This window comes from Blennius ocellaris (assembly GCF_963422515.1).
Source record: "Blennius ocellaris genome assembly, chromosome: 4".
Taxonomy (NCBI): Eukaryota; Metazoa; Chordata; class Actinopteri; order Blenniiformes; family Blenniidae; genus Blennius; species Blennius ocellaris.
The window spans coordinates 12025430-12051160 of record NC_137653.1 but is presented as its reverse complement, the minus strand read 5'-3'; the positions used below and the strand labels follow the sequence as shown (position 1 = coordinate 12051160).

General features: G+C 41.9%; 2 protein-coding genes across 2 annotated transcripts in view; one reads left to right on the top strand and one right to left on the bottom strand.

Annotated features, from left to right (window-relative positions):
* Positions 1-6498, bottom strand: part of cacna1da (calcium channel, voltage-dependent, L type, alpha 1D subunit, a) — a gene marked incomplete at both ends in the record, with an annotated part of 53288 nt that extends 46790 nt beyond the window's left edge. Inside the window, 2 exons of the mRNA XM_080495886.1 lie at positions 4663-4768; positions 6188-6498. Of these exons, the coding sequence (XP_080352012.1) occupies positions 4663-4768; positions 6188-6498 (417 nt within the window). The remainder of the gene's footprint in view (positions 1-4662; positions 4769-6187) is intronic.
* Positions 6499-17656: 11158 nt separating this feature from the next.
* LOC308129582 (transketolase-like) lies at positions 17657-25218 on the top strand (the record flags this gene model as incomplete). Its single annotated transcript, XM_080495557.1, has 14 exons — positions 17657-17763; positions 19107-19224; positions 19311-19424; positions 19548-19645; positions 20396-20587; positions 20724-20842; positions 20983-21179; positions 21263-21427; positions 22448-22604; positions 23059-23189; positions 23278-23361; positions 23677-23770; positions 24270-24392; positions 25031-25218. The coding sequence occupies 14 exons, from the start codon at positions 17657-17659 to the stop codon at positions 25216-25218; spliced, it is 1887 nt and encodes a 628-aa protein (XP_080351683.1).
* Positions 25219-25731: the final 513 nt, after the last annotated feature.

The following is a 25731-nucleotide window of genomic DNA, read 5'->3' as shown; positions in this document are numbered from 1 at the left end:
CTCACCAAGCTTTGAAAATACCTAATTATGTCACTGGGGAAGTTGAGTCTTTTTTTAGTGATTAAAGTGGGGGGAAATCTAATTTGCTCTATTTCTTTATTCAATTAAATGTTGCCTTTTACAAAAAGTACTGTGATCTGCCATGATGATAAAAGATGTGGTTGCGCAATCATATGCAGATGTTTTTGTGTGCAGACGAGAGCATTACGCCATCCTGTGACCATTCAACACGATGTGAACAAATGTATTTTATTTTTGGTCTCAAGTCTCAATAATTAAGAGGTTGACGGACAATTCAAACAGAAAACATTCACAATGCCCACAGTGGTATTGCGAATGCACTTTCTATAGAACAAAGATTACACTCAACTGCAGTAGAGGTAAACAGGACCACTGTTTGTGTTTGGCTGATTTTTTTTGTTTTAATTGTTCTCTCAGTAACCAACGTGTTGTCTATTTCATGGCACTTGGCTGTAGCCATGATATGTAGTCACCAATAATGTAATAAGGGACAATAGTAAGATAATTTTTACCGTTTTCAATGTAATAAAGTCAATAATGTTATAAATACGATCATTTGTGTACATGATGGATGAATATGATGACAATGACTTCAACTAAATTTAATTCTGATTGGCACTTGGGAGAAAAACAAATTAAAAAAAGATTTGTTTTCAAGAAATGCCATCTTATTAATACACCATAAGATTATTGGCTGCAGTTATTACATTTTCTAATCATCATTTTAATGGCACTTGTAATAAATTGTTAGCAAAATGTCCTGATACTGGTTCATATATATTATTAAACTACTGGAAAATTAATACATTATTGGCTTCATAACATTTGACAATTGACACAATTAACATAATAATTGCTTTTACATCATATGCCATTATTACATTATTGATTTCTTCAATGGTAAGCCGTTTTTGTTTTCATTTCCCTCTCGGTGCCTCCCTGATGTCAGAAATGCTGGTAAAACAGTGTGTTACCAGCATGTGTGTGTGTTTAACACACACACACACACCTCTTCCAGAGGACTCACTGACAAAGGGCTCAAAACAGCTGTGATAAAGTTGCTCCTCACATTGAATACGTAATTTGTTTCATGAGTCCATCAACTAATACCTTTCTGTCGTGTTTTTGTTTGTCAAGCTCAGTGATCACAGCGTGCTAAATCGACCTTCAGGTCACTAAGAAATGTCCCGGTCTTCCTATCAGCCAATGCCCTCTGGTTTCTCCTCTACCCAAGGTGGCTGTAGAGGAGAGCCAGTCACGTGCAGGAGTGGTCAGTGGAATGACTTGATGAAGAAGAGCAGTGAAGAAGGGGGGTAAGCAATAAAGGAATGGAAATATGACTGCAGGTTTCTGACTGGATTTATTGTATCATTGTGTGCATGTGTGTATTTGTCTGCTGGCTACATCCTGTTACTCACTTGTGCCTCCTGGTGGTAGAGAGACCCCAATCCTTTGCCCTCTGTACTGCCTGAGGAGGAAATTGCTTTCTATTTATAATGAGCTGCTGCATTTACTGAGCCTGACTAACAAGACAGGCAGACTCCAACTATTCAGGCCTTCATGACTTTGCAGCAATGTGGTGTTCTAACTTTAACAACTCCACAACATCGAGACACTATGGACACAGACGAAAGAACGATTCTGTATCTTACCCCATGATTATTTTAATACTAACAATGTGCATTAGCCTGCTGCACACTATAAAAAGAGTGTTCAATGTCCAGTAATCGAGGCTCCACCTTATTGCTGGGTGTAGTGTCTCTGAGTGCTGAAACTTACACCGCATTTGAATGCATCACCGAGTAAAAATGGGCACGGTTTCACGGCCTTGTGATATCGTTTGATTCTCACTTTACACGCCAGGCTGCTCAGCGACCCCAACTCATGTTCCATATCGGCCCTCCGTCTACCTGTGAGGCTCCAGAGCAGAGTAGTGTGAAATCTCCACCTCAGTCCGACCTGCTGGCTGTTACAGCAAAACCAGCTCAGCGTTTTTCTCTCCAGTGCTTCTCCTGTGACCACAGTGTGAGTTTTCTCGAACAACTCAGGGCCGAGCTGGCACACCTGCACCGTGCAACAATCTATTGTTCACGCAAAAAGGGCAATATTGCATTATTCACCCTCTGGTATTTGATTTAATGTTTACGGTGCAGAAATAAACTAAAGTCCTGTGCAAGCAAAGTGAAGCCATGAAGCGCTGGAAGAGTGTCACTACAGCATTGAGCAACAAATATATAATGCAGCTATGTGGTGCATATAGTTGCAGAAGACATCAGGGGCGGCAGATACATATTTAACTAATAAGCTTTGTTCTGGCCAGAATGAATCCTAAAAAGCTGGAAAAAAAAGAGTCATATTTGATAAATAGTTTCTTATCAACTCCACTGTTCTCTCCTCTACTAAATCACCTTCTTCATGAATGACTTGCATCGTTTGTATTCCAATATCTTTTACTGTGTGCATACGTGCATCATATCGGGCCCTCATGTTTAGCCTGTTAGAATAATCTGAAAAATGTTATACAGCAGTGCTACAGCAGGTGCAAACAACAGATATGATGAAGACATCTTAAAAAAGTACCAATCTGTGTTCATAATTGCTTGTCTTTTGTTGCATTATAAAGGAAGATACATCATGTAGACGAAAGCCGAAGCCATTTAGCGTTCAATCATTATTTACGGGAATATTAAAGCACTTTCTTTCTGCGAAGCACCCTCACATGGAGACACTTGAAAAGGGTGATGCTCTAAATATAGGTATGAATCTAAGATTTGACTTTGAATATGTTGACGGGAACAAATAAAAAGAATTGCTGTTGAGAGATCATTAAAAAAGTTTAACTTGCATCGTGGGTGGCGTCTGTCACTGAGAAGATTAACATACATCCTGCAGCACAACTCTGCTACGAGTGAAATGATCAGACAGTCTGGAATCTGTTTTGTACCTTTTATATCAATTTGTTTGAATTATAACTGCTCCATTAAATTCTTAAAACTCCTATTTCACTCTTCTTCTTTTTTTTTTACAAGACATTAAACAATTAACATTCATCGGTTTTCATGTTAAATATACATTTTTGCAATTCATGTTTTTAATGTTGATTGTTGTATTATGCATCTGATAGTATCACAGTTTTAACCCTCTGCAAACCATGAACACAAATTATATTGTAGAACCAACAATAACGTTGAGTTTGACTTCACTTTGAATGCAGCTTAACATAGTCCTCCTGGATAAATCATTTTCTACACAAATATGTTCTTGAATCAAAACATGGATTCATCCGTATGACTTTTCCATCCTGAAATTCAGTCTTGTTTAAACAGTTAAGGTGAAGAGTCAGGTAACTTCTCTTAACAGTGTGAAAGAAACAACCATGGCCATTTTGTAATTGTCTCTTTTGCTTTCAGTGAAACAGCTTAAATCAAATGTATGACACATACAGGACAAACAGTGTGACGTAGCAGTAAAAGCTTTGTGCCGCTGCACAAGCTAATAATCGTCCCATTAAAAAACCTACTAGTTGTATTCTGAATGTTTTAAGCTTTTTTTTTTTTTTTTTTAGTTGTCACAATTAAAAGAGCTTTCAAAACTTTGTTCTTTGCTCAACCCGACAACATGCTCTGGATAAAACTGTACCAGACTCCATAACGTCTTGGATGGCCCAGTTTTCTCTCTTGCATCTGCACTGTGTAAATAAACACCCTGAGGTCACCGCTCCAGGAGGTCAAACTGACAAGCAGTGCACCTTACTTCATGGAAGTAGACCGAGCCCAGTTTAACCAAAGCCGCAGCTTATCTTTCACAGTGGGTCTTGCAGCGTCGCAGACAGAGAAGCGCTCCCGACAAGCCATTTAGAGCAGACTGCTAACCTTTCTCTAACATGGTCCTGCTCTGAAATGAAGCTCCGAAAGCATCCAAATGTCTGCAGACACGATGTATACTCTGCTCAGGAATCACCGCACACAAACAGCTGTATTCTGTTCACGCAAGCGCCACGCTCTGCGAGTCTGTCTGGCTTCTGTTGAGTGCACTTATCCTCAGCTGTGGAACAATGCTTACAACACTACATCACCCATAATTCATCACAAAGACATAAATGCACAAGGTGCACGGAGTGGTGCAATGACGAGAATATTCTAAAAATAGAAAGCTGAATAAAAAAAAAAAACCTCTGCACAGAAAACTATGACATGATAAAGCACCATGAGGACGAGTGCTGAAGTGTTTCTCTTTGTAGGTGCAGAATACATTTCAGCTCTGCATTATTACTGGCGACGTGAGGCTGTGTGCAACACCGGGTTATTAATGCAACATCGCTCACTGCATCTTCTTCGCTATCAGACTTTATCAAGTGAAGGAGAATTATTCAAACTCTTTGTAATCCATTTTTGGAACTCACAATAATAGAAGTGAATGAAGGCTAAGCAAAGAAGATGACAGCAGCCACTGGATGAGATAATCTTGTGTTTCTCATCACAAACAGGGCAAACAAAAAAATGTTTTCTTCATTATTCCTTAGAAACGATAACACCCCTGAATTGAAGAAGCCAGACGGTAGAAGGCGGTAAATGACTGAAACTTGACTGATAAAAACAGCCGCCAAGTTAATACCAAATATAAAGAAAACATTGCACTCACCAGGTCGTGGTTTGTAGAGTTGGAATCATCTGCAGGAAAAGGGATGTAGACAGCTAAGGCCATACAGTTGGCAAAAATAGCAATTAATATAAAGATATCAAATGGCCTGAAGGAAGAAGTTAAGGAAAACCTGGAAGAAAAGTACACAACTCAGCTGTCATGAATAATAAACTACAGATGACAAATGCATGTCAAGTCACCCGCTATGATATAATGACTTGTCGAATATTTATAAAGGTGTAACTAATAAAGTATTTAAAGTATTGAGCCTGAATTATTACTTATTATTATTACTTATGTTATGCATGTTTTTTTTAACATGCATAACATTACTCATATGTACGGTTTTGTTGATTTTGTTCTCGTTTTCACTGCAAAGTAGTTAAAACAGTGTCTTCTGGTTTTTTTTCTGAATTCTGCTTTACAGAACCATAATAGCTGACCTATTTGCACGTTGGTTAAGAAAAAGCACAGTTACAAGTTTTGCAGATTTCCACAGGTGTAAATGAAACTTAGCACTGAACAGCCATTTAAAACTGCTCTCCATTTTCTTTCCCGCTTTAGTCTGTGTGGGGTCGCGGTGGCAATACAGAGAGCAGAGAAGCCTTCTCTTCCTGTCATCGCGAAGCAGAATTCACCAAGCGTTGGATTGTCCAGCCACTAATAGGGAACGTGTGCTGGGATTAGACCGCCGTGAGACAGCTTAGTTTTACCCTGCTGATGATTTTGTTGTTGCAATAGTAAAACTTAAAACAGAAGCTAAAGCTGAGAATGTGTTCTTGTGGTAGATTGAGAAACGTGCAGCTTTTCTTAGCGGCTGCTTGTAACCAGCGTGATTTGCAACCTCTGATGTAACGGAATCTGCATGACCCATAAAGTACTGGCAATAAATCTAGTTTATGGAGAAAATTTATTTGCGGGTTGAGCAACGCCCTTTCATGAGATCAGATGGATTTTGCGAAGAGAGTATCTGTTTATGCTTCAAACTCTCCACAGCAATAATATATCAGTGGATTCACTTAGACCACTGCTACAGCCACTTTTGAAGCTTGCATCATCATCATCACCATCATCATCAACACATGGGACAATCACTAATATTTGTGCAAACCACATGCACCAATAAAGCTGTGAACAAGAAGAGCTGCAATTAATGATGAATATTTTCACAACTGAGAAATGTGTTTCAATTTCTGCAAACAAAGCACCAATTTGTTGTTGTTGTTTTGTTTTGGTTTTTCTTAACTAAAATCATTAAAAGGTTGAAATGATGGTTAAAACGGTTGAAATCACATTGAGGGTGAAGACCTTGAACATCCACCAATCATATGAAACTCTGGGATATTTACTTTCCAAGGATAGAAAGTTGCTCTGAATCAGATGGCGTAAGGTGAATTGTTTTTGCTTCAGATGCCATAAAAACCTCTGACCAATCTCATCAATCAAATACGCTCAAGGATCAAGGCCTGATTCAATAACGTCCGCTCTCAGACATGTGCGAAGCACAAACCACAGTGAAGGATACTTCCACTCCACCAGGCTGATGCAGGCCCTGCGTATGGGGTTGTTGAGGTTGAGGCAGAACAGAGCCCTGGGTGGCCTGCTGTTGGCATTACTGCCCTGTTTCTTACTTTTGGCATACTGCTGCCGCTTCTTCTGTGCCAACGCACCTACCGGGATGGTAGTGGTTGCTGGGGCAGGCGGGGCGGGGGGAGCGGGCGCTGCAGCGGGGGCTGGCGCTGGGGCCGGAGCAGGGGCCGGGGTTGCGGCTGGAGGGGCTTCGGGAGCGGCGGGTGCTGTGGGGGCTGGGTCTGGGGCAGGCCCGTTGGCGCTCATGGTGCGGGCGTGGCTCTGTGAGGAGCATCCAGCAGCATGGATCTGCCAGGGTAGACAGGGAGACTAGAGGAGGACAGAGTAGTCTGACCGATGAGCTGGCACGTCACCAGGGTGAGCGACTCTGACGCTGCTGGCATTATTTGCCTCTGAAACGAAACGGTGACAAGAGATGCCGTTAGTGTTTTTTTTTACATTTTGGCCAACAATTAAAAAAAAAAAAAAAAGAAAGAAAATTGATGTTGCTTTTAAGTGAGAGCTGGTCACATTAAACTTGCCCTTTAAAATGACCCCAGTACACATTTGTCTATTTTAAAGTCTATTAAATCCTAAATGGACCTGCATCGTCAAATATGTTGGACCTACTCATGAGATCTCAAAGATCACCTGGTTATAATGTTCCAGCTATACTGAGAGTCACCTCCAAATCTAATGAAGCTCTTTTTATTAGTCCTTGATCTTTCATCCCTATTAGTCTTCCAGTATAATGATGTGAATATGCTATATTTACATCATTATTACTGATGTGATTCTCCATACTCGTACTTTTCTCTCTATTGTCTTACAATTTCTTCTAAGCATTAATAATCACAGAAAGCTGATAGTCTTACTTTAATGTTGCAATGACATGGAAATTCTAGCTCGTGCATGTTTGACCAAATCCAAGCATGCTTATGACTGTTCCCTTAAGAGCTATTCAATACACGGGGTGCTCATATCGCTTAACTTAACAGAGGTTTTGTGGGGTAATAAAAAGAAAGGGGGGTATTAAGGTGTACAAATACACCACACAATGCCTTTTTAATGAATACCTAAAGTCAAAAGATAACCTGTTTGTTTACGTTTAGGAATAGTAAAGAATAAAGGTCTCAAACATAACATGAAAGAATTTACCCTGAGAATGGCGAATGGTGATAATACATTATATAAGAAAACCCATTCGTCTATACAGGAGACAGAGGAAAGCTGAAATGCCAGCATGCTGCTGAACATTGAAAACAACAAATATGGTTGACTGGGTCGTCTGAGACGATCCCATCAAAGTCTAGTTATAGTTAAAGTTGACTGAGGCCCAGTATAAATGCAGGCAAGATGCAGGATGAGTCAAAATACAGCAAAATTTAGCATGTGGATTCAGAGCTCCCATTCTCAGCCCTCACTTGGTCACATCAGTTGTGTAAGTCCTTGAACTGCGAGCAGGCCCCGCAGAGGAAGAAACAGAAAAGGTCACATTGCTGTCACGTTCCCAAGACGAATTCATCTTTCTGATTGCACAGAAAACGTTGCCAAGGTGTTATTGTCATGCAGGGGCTCGAGAATGTTTTGGGTGATTGCAGACTGCCAGCTCTGCTTCTCTTTTGTTCAAGGCTTCTGCCTTAATGTAGCTAGTGCAAGCTCTGTGAGTGAACAATGCGCATTAAAAGACCCCCCCCCTCTTTTTTTTTTTTTTTTGGAATATTAATTTCAATACTGCATCGACATCATCGACCGTGCAGCCACTGATGAAAATGAAAACTGACATTTCCATGAGCGATTCGTGACAAATTAACCATCATCAAGCGTCCTCGTGTTTCTCCTTGGACACCACCAAGGTAAGACATGCTCAACCCCCCCCCCCCCCCCCCCCCCCTCCACATCCAAAAAGATTAAGAAAGAGGAAAAAAAAAAAAAAGAAGAAGAAGAAGAAGAAGGAAAAAAAAAAAAAAAGCCCGATGTGGAATGACAGGCTGACTCCGGGCGCTCGTAGTGAAAACTGAGCATCGCACCGCCGCTCAGCCCCAACAGCTGTTATTACAACAAACCTCGACCGGCTCCCACACTCGGGCTCCGCGGTGCACGGTGCCCGGTGCACATGACCGGAGCCTCGGTCAGTGGGGAAGGTTCGAGCCATCAGCAGCATTGTCCCTCCTCTCTAACCCTCCGGACATGACGGCGTCGACAAAGTGGCCATTAAAAAGCTGATGTCCTCTGACAATAATGCAGAAAATGTATCACTATTGATCGTCTGCATGCGGGGATGATGGATAGAGAGAGAGAGAGAGAGAGAGAGAGAGAGAAAGAGAAGAGAATGGGGGGGGGGGGGCAGCTATGCTAAAAGGCTAACTTCAGTTTTGTGTTGCAGAAAGCGCACCGTGCATGTACCTTATTTCCTGGAGACTTTGCAATTCAGCCGCGGTCGTTCTCCGCTCGATTCCACGGATCCGGAGCTTGGCGGGGCGAGGAGAGGAAGAAGAAGGGAGAGAGAGAGAGAGAGAGAGCGAGAGAGAGAGAGAGAACACGCAGGTCCTGTTAAAACTGCAGCTCCGTGGAGGAGAGACACGTAAGAGGCTGTGCGTTAGTGGAGCTCCTCCATGGTGATCGTGTGGAGCTGGAGACAGGAGGAGAGTGCGCACCAGACAACAGAGCATCCTCGTCCGCTGCCTGCTTATCGTCACGGCGCCAGTCAACAGTGAAACGAGTGCACATGAGAGAGAGCGAGCTCTCTCCTCCTTCTGGCCCTCACTCTCCTCCTCCTGCTGCTGCTGCTGCTGCTACACACATCACACAGTGCCCAGCTTCACCTGCTCGCGCTCCTTTAATAACAAGTGACACCTTTCAAATGCAATATCACATCCAGCGCCCATTGACCACGCAAAGGTCCAGTTTTCCTCTCTGAGCTCTTACTTTGTACCCCACATCACAGTGGTGGGACGTGAGGCACAGACAATAGTATTTAGCGATATGTTGACTGCAAAAACGTGGCTTTGTTAGTTTAAATATCCATACATAAGTTAATGGACATGTATACAAAGAATATTGAAACTATCTGGGAAAGATTCCACATGTAACTGGGTTTTTTTTGTCATGGTGTTCAAAATGTTCAGCAGGTTATTGCTTTTAAACGTTCAACTATCATCATAATCCCGTAGCTATGCATCAACATTAGTTTATTGGCTTTTTCCAAGATTTATCCATCCATTTTCTATACTTTGTCCTGTGCAGGGTTCCACAGTACGCCAATTCAAGCTAACTGGTTAGGGCAGGATAAACCCTGGATAGATTACCAGTCCATCATAGGACAAACACAGAGAAACAGACAACCACACATACTCACATCATCCCCTCAGGGTAATTTAGGGTCACCAGACACCTAAATTACCTAAAAGAAACCCACTCACTCATGGGGAGAACATGCAAACTCCACACAGACAAGCCCTGCTTGTATTCGAACCCATATTCTTCTCACTGTAAAGCAAGAGCGCTAATCCCCTGTGTCCATGCTGACGTCCATCCTGAGTCCTGTCTTTCAACCTTTCTTGTAGTGACTGATCAACAGCAGGATCACCTCCACTAACAGGCTCATCACAGATCCCACCAAAATGCACTACACTGCACAGCAGCAATCGTGTGGCCATTAAACGCTACAAAATACCACAATATCTAATCTAATTTTATAAATCTAATCTATAAATTGTCACTTTACAGCCAAGCCCTCCTACTTGTATGTATTTAATTTATGTAATATTTAATTATGTATCTAATTTAAGTGTAGTTACTCTCTCTCTCTCTCTCTCTCTCTCTCTCTCTCTCTCTTTCTCTCTCCACTGCATGTTGTTCACACATGTAGTACCCATAAAGATTAATTACCTTCCTTTTGTACACAGTTGTGTAATGTGTATATGGGGGGTCGAAATGTAATTTTGCTGCTGTGTCCATGATTCATGTTTTGCTGTTAATCGTAGCTCTCCTGCCAAAGTTGTTGAATCCTTCTCCTTTCCCTTGACAGCTCGCGTGTCTTCGTAATGAGACAGTAAGTTAACACCACTTCAGCTGATCCAGGTGTCACAAAGATCTTGCTTCAGTTAAAACGGCTCCCTTAAAGGAAGCAAATTCTGAAATGCTCCACATTTATGAAGATAAAATAACAGTTTCGATTCTACACAATTCACACTTTTGCAAAGTGCTATGGCTTACTTTTTCTTTTGTATGTTTGGCCCTGTTCCTTTAGTATCTTCCAGTTTGCTAAAGAACAAACTACCACAACGTCTCATTGACCTTTCATCTGAAATGCTGCCATTCACTTTATAGTATTACTTTTATATAAGACATAAGCTCTTGTTCAAGTAATGTCAAAATGGATTTTTAGGGTAAAATATCTTTGTGGCAAAAGCAGCAGTATTGCGAAGCAGCTGTACATCTGCCATGCGTACCTCTACACATTAATCCCACCCTTATAAAAAAGTAATGACCAAGTGATAGCTTTGACCCATGAAAGACCCCTTTACAAACTCGAGACTGCATTTAATTTTCACATGTCTTATACATTGGTAATTCTTTGAACAGTTTGGAGAAAACAGTAATGTATTCACATTCTAATATAAAAATGTAAGTATTCCAAATAGCTTCCGTATAGATTCCTGTTCTTAAAACTATGTACAGCGCAGTATAAACACAGTCACAGATGAAGTCTTTGCTGTTACTTGCTCAAACAGTTCAGTATTACTCAGCCACAGTTGGATTCATCATCGTTGTGTTGTGAAAAACGTACCTGGAAAGAGTGAAGCAGCTGACTAAAATGTCAGCTTCACAGAGTTGACAATCAAGAACACAAAATAACTATCTTCCTCTCTGACGGGCTGATCAGCAGTTGATGCTGTTGAGAGGTAGAGAGGCAACAAGGTATCAGCTTGCCTGGGATAATGGTATCTTCTACAATCGTCTTGAATTATTCACTTATGGATGAAGGTGTGTGTGTGTGTGTGTGTGTGTGTGTGTGTGCGTGCGTGCGTGCGTGCGTGCGTGCGTGTGTGTGTGTAAGTGGTTTTTTTTTCTTGTTTGTTCAGGTTTTTTATATGAAATCTGCTTTTTGGGAAAAAAGTAAGTCCCCCTGGTGTAAATCATCAAATCTCACAGTGTGGACCTGTTTTAGGTAAGTGGTTGTGATAGTTATAGATAGACTTTGTCCCTGGGGATTTAATGTAAGTAAGTCAGTGTGACATCCTCTGAAGACTCAGGAATGTAAATTGTATATTTTAAGATTACTTTTTTAATTTGTTCAGTATCTTCAACTATAGGACGAGTTGTTAGAATTCCTTTGATGATCAGTCCAATGTTGTCTTTCTGGATGGGATTGGATTAGGGGGTGGCCGCCTGGTGCCTCCAATACGACACATCATCGGTTGTGCACCCTGGCTTCATCGGGTGTTTCAGCCTTTTAACACAATAAACCCTCAGGTGAGGCTGGCCCATTTGCAGGCCGATCAAGCCTGAGTGTGTGTCGCACCGGAGGCTCCGTGAGGTCATTTGGCAGCCCGTGACGTCTCCTTCCGCTTTAGCCACAGCCAGCGACTGCTTCTTTCAGCTGTAAGCTCTTTGACGGTGCTTGTCCTCTGATTCCAACCTCCTTTAGTAGCCTTGTGGTGGCACTAGCTACAAAGCCCCTGTAGCCCACTTCCACTGGATGCACGTAGACCTTCCAGCCCCTGTCCTTAGCCTCAGCAGCAAGTTTGCATATCACAAGCTTTTCCTTTCAAATGCCTCATCGGTGGCTTCCTCCCACGGGACTGTCAGCTCCTCAATGAAAACATGTCAACAGTGGGAAGGTGTGCCTCTGGTATATGCCGACCCGCATTTCCCAATCTCCGGCTGCGTTCAGTGGAAATGAGTCAAGACATTATCGGTTGGTCGGCCGTTTCTCACCTTTCCGGACAAAAGATGTTGGTTGCTGGAAGGTAGTCTGGGCTTATAGGAGCATGGCATTGACTGCTGCACTTCAGCATTTGGCTGTGGTGCCAGGTATGTGTGTGTGTCAGGGTTGCTGAGCCAAGACACTGGAGACACAGCGGATACTCTCCAAACAGACCTGTAGATTGGTTGGAGAGGCCGGGACCTTCTGCCATATGGTTGCTGTTGCTGTTGTTGTTGTTGTTGTTTATAAATGTTATAAAAAGTGCTATATAAGTATGTTACTCACAGACAGATAAGTTTCATGTTCCAGTCATGTGGAAATAGTTCAAGCAAAAGTGACTGGAGGAAATGGGGCCATTTTTCATCATTGCAGATTTCCAAGGTCCTTTCCTTTAGTCACAGTTCACTTTAATCAAACTGGCATGAGCTTCATGTTTGTACTGTCAAAACATTTAGCTTAATTCTATGATTTGAAAAGTTTTGGTAGATGACTAAGATTTTTTTTTTTATTTAATCTGTGTCTAAATGTTCTTGCAAATTTTATTTTCAAAGTTATTTCTCCTCTTGTTGTTGACCTGGTCTTGCTGCACTGACAAGCCCTGGTGTATGGTGGTGAAGGTGGTGGAAATAACCATTTTATGTTTGAGTGCTCATCCACCTGGAACAGCTGACGTGTATATGTCTGCGTTGTTTGTGCATTTTAGTGTGACTGTGTTCAAACTCTGCATCTGCCTGCTCCTTCAGACCCGGCCAGTGGTCCCCTGGAGAACAGCGTAATTTAGTTCAAAATGACTGAAAATGCAGTGAAAAAACACACACACAGAGGATGCAGGGATCCTCCAGGGACCAGAGTTCCCATTTGGTTCAGCGCAGCAGTCTGCAGCCACCCTCTGCTCTGATCTGGCCCCCCTGCTCCGTACGTCTCATTGTGGGGTTATTCTGATTTCAAAAGTGAATATAAAAACATTCATACATTTGTGATAAATAAGTCTCACTAATATTTTCCTTTAAAAATAAAATCTTATGGCAAATGGTTTATAATGTAACTGTGAGTGAAATGGTGCTCAGTAGGTCTTTGGTTCTTATCACAGCTTTGGTGCAGGTCCAGTGTAGATGTTATGTGTTGGCCAACCACTAAAGGGATTAGAATATGTTGACTCAATAAAGATGTGTTTTTTGTTGTTGTTTTTTTTACTACAGTTCACAGTGAACAGCTGTTGGATTGTTTTCATTGCTCTATGAATGTACTTAGTTTTTGCCCCATGTGCTTTATCCCTCAGTTTCACCCTCTGCATCACCCACTCACACCCTCCCTTCCTGACTTTCTGCAGCTCTTTTTCAATCAGATTGCAATAAATCTACATGAGCGCTTCACTCAGGCTCATAAGCTGCAATACTGCTATTTTCTTTTCAGTCTCGGGCTCAGTAACTGATTTTGTTGGTCCGTGTCCTCGCCGAATATACTTCAGAAATCTATTTTTTATATTTATACTCTCACATAATGGCAAGGCGACGCAGAAAACATTTGAATCTATCTATAAAATGAATACATATGACTTTCCGTGTAATGTCTAGAGATGAACATGCACATAAAACCTGGTCATTACTGCAGCACATCATGTGCAATCATGCAACAATCGGTGCTTTTGCATGTCTATGAGCATTGTGTGTGTATGTGTGTGTGTGTGAGTGAGTGAGAGAGAGAGAGAGAGAGAGAGAGAGAGAGAGAGAGAGAGTATGTTGGTGTAGCTGCTTGAAGGAGAGCAGTAGTGATGGAGCCTGAAAGCCCTGCAGCACAGCTGTTCTCCCAGAGCATCGTCAACTTCACTGCTGAGCCCACAACACACGCTCAGCCTTAACCCCTGCTCACACACTCTCCTCTTGTTGCTGAATCTTCCTCTCTTCTTTTCTTTGTTGTCTTTCATTTTTCACTCCCTTCATTTCCTCTGCTTATCGAAAGATCTCCATCCGAGCCCTTTTATGTCAGATCTTAATATAGCAGATTTAATTCTCACGTAACAAAAGATTTCACCTCTTTGCAATGGCCACATGTGGACATTCTTTACATTCCTTTTTTTTTTTTCCTCCAGTGCATCCCCCTCAACTCAAGTCAGACCCCCACTCTCAAGATGATCAGCCCAACACTGCTACAAGTGCTTTGCTGACAATTCAGTCAGGTCCAATGCTTTTGTCATGCACTGTCAGTGGGTGTGGCCTCTGAGTGATAGACAGCTCTCTGATGGAAGGGCAAGCACTGTGTCATCATGGTGACTGCAGAGCAATTTAAGGAAATGGAGTGATAAGAGCAGAGTGGAAAAGGCTCAAGCCTGAAGGAGCAGCTGGCATTAAGGCAACGTGCACCAAGACTTGGTGTGTGTGTGTGTGTGTGTGTGTGTGTGTGTGTGTGTGTGTGTGTGCGTGTGTGTGTGTGAATATTCCTGAGCAAGTACACACATGTCATCACGCCTGAGTACATGTTCACATACACAAGTCTGCATGTACAGTAACTGTATATTGGCACGCCGCGAAGGTCCCATTAATCATTCAAGGCTCAGAACAAAGTCCACTACATTTTTGTTTACCTGAGCTCTGCATTGTGCTTGCGACGCCACATACACATTGTGTGTTATATTAAGGCATTGTTTCAAAAGTGGTGGCTTTGCTCCTCTTTTTCTGCCAGAGAGATTAAAAATAGAAACATTCATGCTCTCTGAATGTACTTTCCCTCCAGGAAGTGTGCAGTTGTGGGTGTAAGGCATTGGCTGGGCCTCATCACGTGGCATTTTCTTCCCAGGCCACCATTGGCTGGCACCTGTGGGGCTCTGTGAAGAGAAGCTCTTCTGACAGGGCCCAGGAGCCCAGAGGAGTTGCTCGAAACTGGGAGAAGGACAATGTCGGTGGAACCAGAATAGCATTAGGGGGGCAGGAGTGATGGCATCAGCATGGCTGTGGATGCAGAGGTGCTCAGACAAGACCTCCCAGCTATAGCAAATTGCCAGAATCCACAAAGATCATCACATAGTTGGGAGAGTTCTGAAAGAAAATGAATGAGAAGATAGGAGAGGGGATGGATAAGTACATTGATCATGTACTGTAATTATTCAAATGCAGATGACTCTATAATTTGTTATTATTCTGTTACTTCTAAAAAAACAACAGCAACATTTGCTTATTGTTGCCTCTACAATGCAAAAACAAAGTTTAACTCATTTCCATGTATAGCACTCCTGGTTATACCATGCACTGTCAATTGAAAACTCATTTGTTCATTACATTGTCTTCCAGGTGTTAAAGGCTTTCCCTCAGTTATTGGGTTGTCTAATATACCATTTTACCATGAAACATTCACGGAGAGACAGTGTCCTCTTGTGTTTCATATTTGGATTACAACCAGCCTGTGAAGGAAGGATGTTCAAAATGGAGTAATGTAGCGTTGCATGTGTTCTTGCGGCGCAAACACAGAATTGTGACACGTAGTCTGTGTCATTTGTCATTTCTGTGAAATGACTCACCATCACATGTTGTAATCATAATAAAGTACAATGAACTATATGAAGTAGCATTAAAATAGGAGTATTAAATTATGTCTCCTTCACTACTGAGATAACATTGCACAGTTTTACAATCCTCCTTTCCACTGTGCAATGGAAGCTTCCAGCCAATACAATACAATCAGTTGCAGGCTGAAACAAGACCAATCCCAGGGCGGCATACACCTGGTACAGTGCTGCATAAGACCATGCGTTCCTTCACACGTTCCTTCAAAACTAATGCTTAATTAGTTAATTACAAAACTCATCTTATAAGGCCACTGTGGCGATGCTGTCTGTGTTATCAATAGCTATACAGTGACTGACTAATGGAAAGAGGTCAAATGTAGTGTCAAGGGTTCTCCTCTAGATGGCGGCAAAACTCAAGATAATGACTCCATCAGATATTACTGTAAGTAAAGGCAGCAATTCAGTCTGTTATCTGACCATGTGCTTCGAAATATGTTAAATTATAGCGAACTGAACAATCCTGGCGATAAATTAGATCCGTCGATGTTGGTCTACATTTATATCAATGGCAAGTAAAAGTAAGACCCTCAATTATTCGATTTGATATGGTTTGTTCCTTGTTTGTCCTTTTTTTTATTTTTTTTATTACTATGCATTTCCAATTTATTTAAAACAATGCATTTTTAATGTTACTAATTATGCAATTTTCCAGTAATCAAAGTTTTCCTAAAAAGTGCTTTTCAGATAGTTTTCATACCATCTCTGTCATGGCTCAGCGACTGTAATTGCCTCTACTCTACACTATTGCTGCTGTACCCTCCAGGTTGTGAAGCTCTAGGACATGTGCAGCACTCACTGTATATGAGATCCTTGAGGTATGCAGCAGAAGGGCTCAAAGGAAAAGACAAAGTGTGCTCAGTATGGCATTGATCTCACTGAGCATGATGTTGGACACTAGACAGGAAAGAAAACAGTGGCAGTGAGGAGGCGCTCAGGGCTGTGGGAGGGCACTGGTGTACACCTCTGAACTTTTCTCAAGTAACTTCTTGCAGATTACATTTAGATATTTTTTTTTAAATGGAGGAAACACATAAAAAAATATAAAAAAATGTTTTATTGTCGTATAGTTGAACACTTTCAGTTTATTACGTTTACATAACAAATATTCACAAGCCATAGGTCCAGTAGGCCTTATTAATTCTAACCCCAGCTATTCAGTCCTCCTCACAGTGGAAAAACATACATTTGAGCTGAATTTGCCCCTCTTAGTTGCATGTAAGCATTGGATAAAGCAGTATCAGAAATAGAAGGACAATCAAAAACCTCACCATCTGTATTTGTGTTGGACAATATGGGGTAAGCAAGGATTTCAACATGTTGTTGATTGTAAAATTTCAGAACACACCCTCCCCCCCCCAAAAAAAAATATATAATGCTTTTTTTCTTCTTTGTTAATCATTTCATGATGATTTTATTCTGGAACGTGTCCACCTCAATATCTAATGGGCAGTAAGGAATAGGAACCTATAGGTTTAACTGCATAACAAACAACAATCAACCGTTTTTCAAATATCAGTTCAGACAATCAAGCCACTCTAAATCAGGGTGAGTTGCTTCGAACAACATCCACCCTCCCCCTTACACATGCACAATACACACACGCATGCACGCACGCGCACACACTCCCATCTATAACTGAGACAAATCTCCAACATCCCATCCACACAGTAGCCAATAGGATGAGTGCACTGACATTTTAGCAGTAACACCCATCCCCACGTCATTGCATCCCCCCGCCGTGTGTGTGTGTCTGTGCGTGTGTGTGTGTTATATAGAGCTTCTCCTCCATTCTGTCTTTCTCTACTTTTGTCTCTCTTTCGCACACACACATTTACAGGTGCTGCTCTTTGGCAAACCACTCTCCTACACAAACACACATTCACAGTTGGTCCACTTTTTCTTTTGGGTGCAATTGAATCTGATATTTTGCCCTCATGGAGGATTACCACAAACCTGACCAGCAGACAGTGCAGGCGTTGAGGAACATCGCCAATCGCCTCCGAATCAACTCCATCAAGGCAACTACTGCAGCGGGCAGTGGGTGAGCTGAGTCCACCGATTCCCCATTTATGGGTTTTACTGAAAGAATGCAAATGCATTGCACGTTTAAACATACTGCAAAGTTGATATTTCCTTAGAATTCATGGAAGAACATCATTGGTCACACCTACAAAGCCATGTATGTGGAGATACACTCATTCAAATGCAAGCGAAGGGTCAAAGGAACAATGTGTTCTGCCTTTGTGCTCCTCCTTCGGTGGATTCACAGAAGAAGATAAACCTACATAATCGTTCGCTAAATCTTCCTGAGCTATGGTTTGAATCCTTTTCAAATTATATGACATATCTTAAATATCCTAATCAAACTTTGATCAAAAACCATTTCTGCTTTATGGAGAATTTACAGACAATTACACAGACAAACATTTGCACAAAAAAATATTCCTTTAAGTGTTGCATAATGAGCAAATTTAATTATACATTATTTTAATCATCACAGACTTTAAATAATTAAAGTAATGTATTTTAAGGCAATGCAAATGAATGTGATATTTTAGAATTAAATGTTTGAGCTGAAGAATATTGGAACATTTGGTGATAGCATTTATGTAGTTACAAAAGCGGATATTTGGCTTCTGCAAATAAGACTAAAAACTGCATTTGACTTGATGATATGTCCTCATGCACTATTAGGCAGACACAATGGATTAGTATGTGGTTGAGCTGTGTGTCGCAGTGGCTTTCACTATTGCATGCGTGATGTAGTCACGACATATTCATTCAGGAGCGATCTGAATAGATAGTGTTTTTTTTTTATTCTTACACTAATGTGTAATATTTCATTATCTTCTAGTGCTCCAGTGTGACACCATTGCACTTTTTTATGATAGAAATACATAATTTGGAGATCAGTAGAGTAAATGCTTAAAAAAACAAAAGAAACCGGTAGCTTAATTCATCTATTAAAAACTCTACGATTTCCAGCCTATTGTGAAGAAACTCTTACCATGCTCCTGGACTTAAATCATTGTCAATTTTAGAGGACATAACCATCAACGGACAACAGCGCGCCAAAATACTTTGTCCTGTGAAGTCCACAGTAATGTTAGGAGTACTGAAGAATACTGGCCGTGTGATTGAAATGGGTTGAGATTTTATTATGATAGACTGTGTTACAAAGGGACTTTTTGTTACGATGTATTTGCATTTCTTATTAAATATAGTTTTTCTCATCGAGATGCAATTTTTGTAGAATAATCCTGTTGACAATCATTTCAGTTGAGACACATTGTGAGAGTCTATATTGACGGTGCCTGCCTCTGTGCATATGTACGTACTTGTATTTGACATATGGTGAACAGCAGTCTCTCCCTTGTTGCACAGTCACCCAACATCATGCTGCAGTGTGGCAGAAATCATGTCTGTGCTGTTCTTCCACACTATGAAGTACCGCCCTGAAGACCTGAGGAACTTCAACAACGACCGCTTCGTCCTCTCCAAGGTGAGAGTCAGTCAGCACGTCTGGTTATAAGGACCTCAGAGCTTTGTGAGTTGGGGAGTCCTAACTGCATATTGAATTCTATGTAGGGCCATGCTGCTCCAGCGCTGTACTCCATGTGGGTTGAAACCGGTTATCTAAAGGAGAGCGAGCTGCTCACCCTGTGCCACGTTGACTCTACCCTGGAGGGCCACTCCACCCCGGTGAGCAGTCACATACTGTTAACGACACACACATCAAGAATACCCCCCGGAGCACAAGCAGTCAAACATCATCCGCCATGTTCCCATACAATTTCTTGTTCTTATGAACTGTGTGCTTTGCAGAGGCAACAATTTGTGGATGTCGCCACTGGATCACTGGGCCAGGGTCTTGGTGTGGCCTGTGGGATGGCATACACCGGGAAATATTTCGACAAGTCCAGGTAGACCCTGGTATTCCACCAAATTGCTCTCAGTTGTTTCTTTAAAATACTGTTGTAATTCATTGAGTTTTTTTGAAAATTGCCAAATTACTGAGTTGTCTGTATTTACCCCTATATTTTAGGGCTAAAACCTTTATTTAATTCATATTTTAAGGCTTGAGTTTGCATCATGCCTCCCTCAAGTAGCATTTGACGAGGATTTTCCACATTTGGTGTGTGTGTGAGCGTGAGTGTACTGCAGCTATGTGCTCTTGCTCTTACAATTCTTCTGCTCTAATAATCACCAGCATAGCAGTCATATCTCAGTTATTTTTACCCTGCAAGCAGATTTCATCTCACAATCCATCTCCAGTATTCTGCCTTTTGCATTTTATTAATTGTAAGTATGTTATTCTCAATAGCTTTCAGACTAATTTAATTTGATACATCCAGTTTAATGTGCAGTGGTGACAAAATGCAAAAAAAATACTTTTCACAAAAAAAGGGGCATTTTGACTGATTGTCTCAGACAAACACAATACATATATTTTTATTTCATTAAACAAAAGACTGACTTTGTAAAAAGAACCTGGAGGATGTGCTTGAGGATGAGATGTGAAATTCAACCAATCTAAAGTTGGTCCCACAAAGTTTTAATAACATTTCAAAGCTAATTCAACCCAACTTAATAATAGAAAGTATCAGATCAACCAGATAATGTTTGTCACAGCATCAACTCAAATCATGATCATTTCTTCTGCTTCACCTCAGTTACCGTGTGTACTGCCTGCTTGGGGATGGAGAGATGTCAGAGGGTTCTGTCTGGGAAGCCATGTCGTTTGCATCCTACTACCAGCTTGACAACTTGGTGGCCATTATGGATATCAACCGTCTTGGCCAAAGTGACTCTGCACCCCTGCAGCATCACGTTGAAAAATATCAGAAACGCTGTGAAGCCTTCGGGTAACGTTGCACTTTTGAAAAATTCATCCTCAAGTAAAGACGCATACAAACACAACTTGCAAAGCTAATTACATATAATGCTTTACTGGTTACTTTTCCTGACAGTCACATCAGGTTTCTTTTCATTTGTGCACAGCTGGCATGCCATCATAGTGGATGGTCATAGTGTTGAAGAGCTTTGCAAGGCTCTGAGCCAGCCCCGCCATCAACCCACTGCCATCATCGCTAAAACCATCAAGGGCAAAGGCATTCCAGGTAGTGTGTTCGGCACTTTTCACACCTCACTGCAAACGCCTCCCTCTCACTTTGCGAAAATATGCATGCAAAAGCACCCAACATCAGTTTTCCAGTCCAAGTGAAACCCGTCCCAACATGTCACGTTCATGCTATTTTAGCTGCAGAGGATAAGTTGGGCTGGCATGCCAAGCCTCTCCCTAAAGACATGGCTGAGATGGTTATGAAGGATCTGCAGAGCCGCATCATGAGCAGCAGCAAGCACCTGTACCCCTCCTCCCCTGTGGAGGACTCCCCACCTGTCAGCCTGAGAAACATCCGAATGCCAAATGCACCCAATTACAAGTCTGGAGAAAAGGTTTGCGAAAAGGACACTTCGTGTATTTTTGTTTTATTCGAGTGGCTCGTTTTTGTTGACGATTGAATTGTGTCTCTTTCCAGATTTCCACTCGAAAAGCATATGGGATGGCGCTGGCCAAACTGGGCCGCTACAACGAGCGTGTTGTGGTTCTGGATAGCGACACCAACAATCTTACCTACTCGGAGATCTTTAAGAATGAACACCCCAACCGCTTTGTTGAGTGCTACATCGCTCAGCAGAACATGGTATGATCCCTGATCAATTTTCACAATCAGCAATAGAAAACGATTTTCAAACACAAATATTTATTAATATTTTCTATTACAAGAAGTTTGGTTTACTGCTCTCTTTGATCTTTCAAAAACAAAAAAATACTACGTAACAAAAGCCTCTTTGTCTTCCAGTGAAGTAAATTGCTCCTGCTCGATTCATGCTGGCTTTGAGAACAACCTTATATGTCCCAGCTGCATGTCTGAGCCTATATTAATGAATTATACATGGCTCGCCTCTCTGTAACATAAGGATGGGCAAAGACACAGGCCGTGTGTGTCCTGGTGGTCAGTGTGGCAGCTGCTGACACTCCCAGTTAGAAAACAGTTGTCCCATCATTAATTTATCTGATAATAATTTGAGGAGAGGTAATCAGATTTTCTTTTTTTTTTTTTTCTTTCCCCCCATTACAGCCCCAGTAGCAGCCGGCACCAATGTAGGTCAGGCATGTGTCTGATGATAAGCGGTCATGACAAGTGTATTCAGAAGTAAAATATTAATCAGTGCAGTGGGTGGGACCATCTGGCAGAATGCATGAGAGAAGTCAAAAGTTGAAGGGTGCAACCTCAATAGATGTTAGAATTTGAATGAACATGTTTAACGTCAACCATTTTATTTATGATGAACACGGGATCAAAAAGAGAAAGATTTCTTTCTGAAGACTTTATCCAACATCAGATTTTATTTCTGACAAAGAAACAATGTTGTAGAGCTGTGGAAACTATTGGACACAGCGACCAGAGGAAATTGTTTCTAAGAGGAACTATGTTACTGAGTCTGCCCATATGGTAAAATAAGCTTCAGAGATTTGTGGGAAACGCTGCTCACTTACTCTCTTCTTTAAGTACTTTTTGGTTCAAAGAAGCTTTCACAGACTCTTCATACTGCGGATATTTGAACTTCTGGATGATCTCCTTCCAATCTAGTTTCTGTGACTTCAGGATACATCCTTGTGGCTCCTACAGGTACTAACAGACAATCATTCTCTTTCCCAGGTCAGCGTTGCGATGGGATGTGCTGCCCGTGACAGGAACATCGTATTTGCCAGCACTCTTGCTTCTTTTTTCGCTCGCACCTATGACCAGCTTCGTATGGCAGCGATTTCAGAGAGCAACATCAACTTGTGTGGCTCCCACTGCGGTCTGTCTACCGGTTAGTGAACGGCTACTCACACACCGTGCGCACAAGGACCCTCCTCACACTTCTCTCACACCCTCACAAAAAAAACACCCCTGATACTGAACACAACCACTGCACTGTATCCACTTTCACTGTATCCACTTTCACTGTATCCCTGCGAAATCTGTCTTAATTAATATGTAAAAACATTGTGTTTTGTGCGTGGTTGATGCCTTCCTCTGTCCTTTTCCTCTAATGCTGTGTTTTCCTCACAATTTACCACCTTGACCTTGCAGCTATACCTCAATCCTCCCTGTTTTCTCCCTTTGTGTCTGCCCCAGAAGCTGTCAGCAGGTACACTGCATGCAGTGCAGCTTTACGCCCGTGCATCTGCATGTGTCACCTCACCAAAACCCGTAGATGATCTTTTGAGGATTTCCTCAGTAATTAATATATACAATTAGTAATATAAATGTTTATGTTGCAGGGGAAGAAGGCCCCTCTGTGATGGGTCTTGACGACATGGCGATGTTCAGGACCATTCCCACCTCAACCATTTTCTACCCCTGTGACGGCGTGTCTACAGAGAAAGCGGTGGAACTGGCTGTAACCACAAAGGTATTGACCTGCAGGGCAATGGTTTCCCCAAAGAATCCTTGGTTACGGTTTTGTGATGCACTCTGTTCCCTATTTCCCCTTCACTCAGGGTGTGTGCTACATCCGTACTGGTCGCCAAGACAGCACCATCATCTACAACAGCAGCGAAGACTTCCATGTTGGACAGGCGAAGGTGAGCAGTTCTTTTTTGCATATTTCACAGACTAGACCATAAGGATAACATTTGAAGATAGACTAGTTGCTCCAAAATATGAGATTCTGTTAAGAATCATGGTTAAACCCAAAAGCTGGGTGAATCACATTAGGAAGTATCATAGACGGAGGTAGGAGGGCAGATAGGAAAGACAAGTGTGCAGCGACAGGGACAAGACAGGTGAGTACCACAATAACACAGGAAAGGACAGAACAAGTAAGACTTGACTAAGAGACAGAAGGAGACCTGACCGATTCTGGAAAAGAAAATAGAGGATACTTTTGATTTTGCTAGGTGGTGTACCAGAGCAAGGAGGACCAGGTGACTGTGGTGGCAGCTGGAGTCACCCTGCATGAGGCCCTTGCTGCAGCTGAGCATCTAAAGAAAGGTACAGTATGGGATGACATTGGGTTAAACCATAAAAAGTGAAAAAAATAAATACTGAGATTATCTATGCTATATCTAGTAGATGACAGGTAATTTCCCAAACATAGAATGGATTCTAATTGGTTACCGCATGCAAACAAACGAACATCTATTTCCTATATCTGGAAAACAATGTATCCGAAAAACAAATTCTGTACTTATTTTGCCAGATGTTATTTGTCTATAGTTTAGTTTAAACAATACATATTTCCCTCCTTTCATTTAGCTACACATTTATATTATCCATTCCATGTTACATTTTATATGTATATATGATAAATGTTGCTGTGGAAATATCCCCTTTTTATACAGTCTTCAAGGAAAAAAATGGTTCTAAAAGTTTTGTACATGAGGAAATCACTGGCTGACCTAAAGCAGTGAATTAATCTATTTTTGTTAACTTAGTTTCTAATGTATTTGTCTGTATCTGTATTGTGCTTCAACCAAAATGCATATCACAGAGAGGATTACTGTTCGAGTCATTGACCCTTTCACAATCAAACCACTGGATGTTAAAACCATCATCGATCACACACGTGCTACCAGGGGACGAATCCTCACTGTGGAGGACCACTACTATGAAGGTAGGTTTGCATGAGAGTTGCCTACTTCGCTCAGCTTTGACCTACTGCACGACCAGTATCAACATAGCAGCAAGAGGCTCCTCTGCATTATGCGACCAGGCCCCCCGTCATTGGCCCACATCCTCGTTTGGGGTGTGGTGGCACTTTTCCATTGGTCCAGCGACACAGACGTGATGCGGTGGCATTTGCTCATTGGCTGACGCGAGGATGTCTCTTGTGCGTGTTCGTCACAGGCAATGTATTGGTACTGTGGCACATTTCCTAAGTGTGAGGGCCAGAGAAGCAGCGTGCTGTCAGATTTCCTTAGCTGTGCACATACCCATGGGGCTGCCGGTGACCTAGATAGCACAGACAGCGGTGCCCTGTGCCTGTTCAGAGAAAGGGGATGGGTCATGGCATGGGCTAGAGTGGACAAAGAGAATTTACAGCTACAGTCAGTCTTATGTTGGGGATCTCCCTCCTTCCACATCTCTACCAGTTTTTTTTCAGTGGCAGGGAGAATTAATTTTTTACATTTTACTGCCTTTTAATGTGCATGGTGAGGCTAAGTCTTTGAGAGCAACTGATTTCCCATATGTCCATCAGTGAAATGGCCGTTCCTCTTTGTCTTGATCAAGCGATAAACTGTTGTTCCCCAGGTGGTCTTGGGGAGGCGGTGTCCACAGCAATGGTGAACGAGACTGGCTTCAACCTGCAGCGCCTGGCTGTGTCCCACATTCCTCGCAGTGGTAAACCACATGAGCTGCTCAAATTGTACGGGCTTGATCGTGACGCCATCGCCCAGGCCATCCGTAAGATGCTCAGCAGTGCGACCAACGCCAAGTAACTGTTTTATTTCCCTGCCCCACCCAATCTATCTGGTTAAAATCAGCAGTGAAGTACGTTTTTGATTCACGCGACACCCAGCTCTTTCAATTCATTCACTGTGAATACCCCTAAGTGTTTGTTGAAGTAATGTGATTTTGTGCCGTACACTTTGAAGTAGAGTTACACGTTGACCTTCCTTTTGTGCATCCGTCACATCACAATCAAAAGCAGAAATCCACAGATTTAAACAACCACTTGAATTCTCACTCATACTCTCAGCGGTGCCATGGACCCAGTTCAGTTATAAAAACATCTCCATAAGTGACACTGTCATTGGTGGGTACTCACTGTTCTAAACAATCCATTATTACATGTTCAACTTGCATACAGTGTGATGCTCTTGTGTGTGTTTTTTACATGATGCTCTTTCATTAGCTTTTTTTTCAGCTGGAATTGATTTTTATGTTGTACTGAAATAGCTCTTTAAAAGTGGGTGGGGCATAGTTTTACAGTTGGTGTTGATCATGACAGC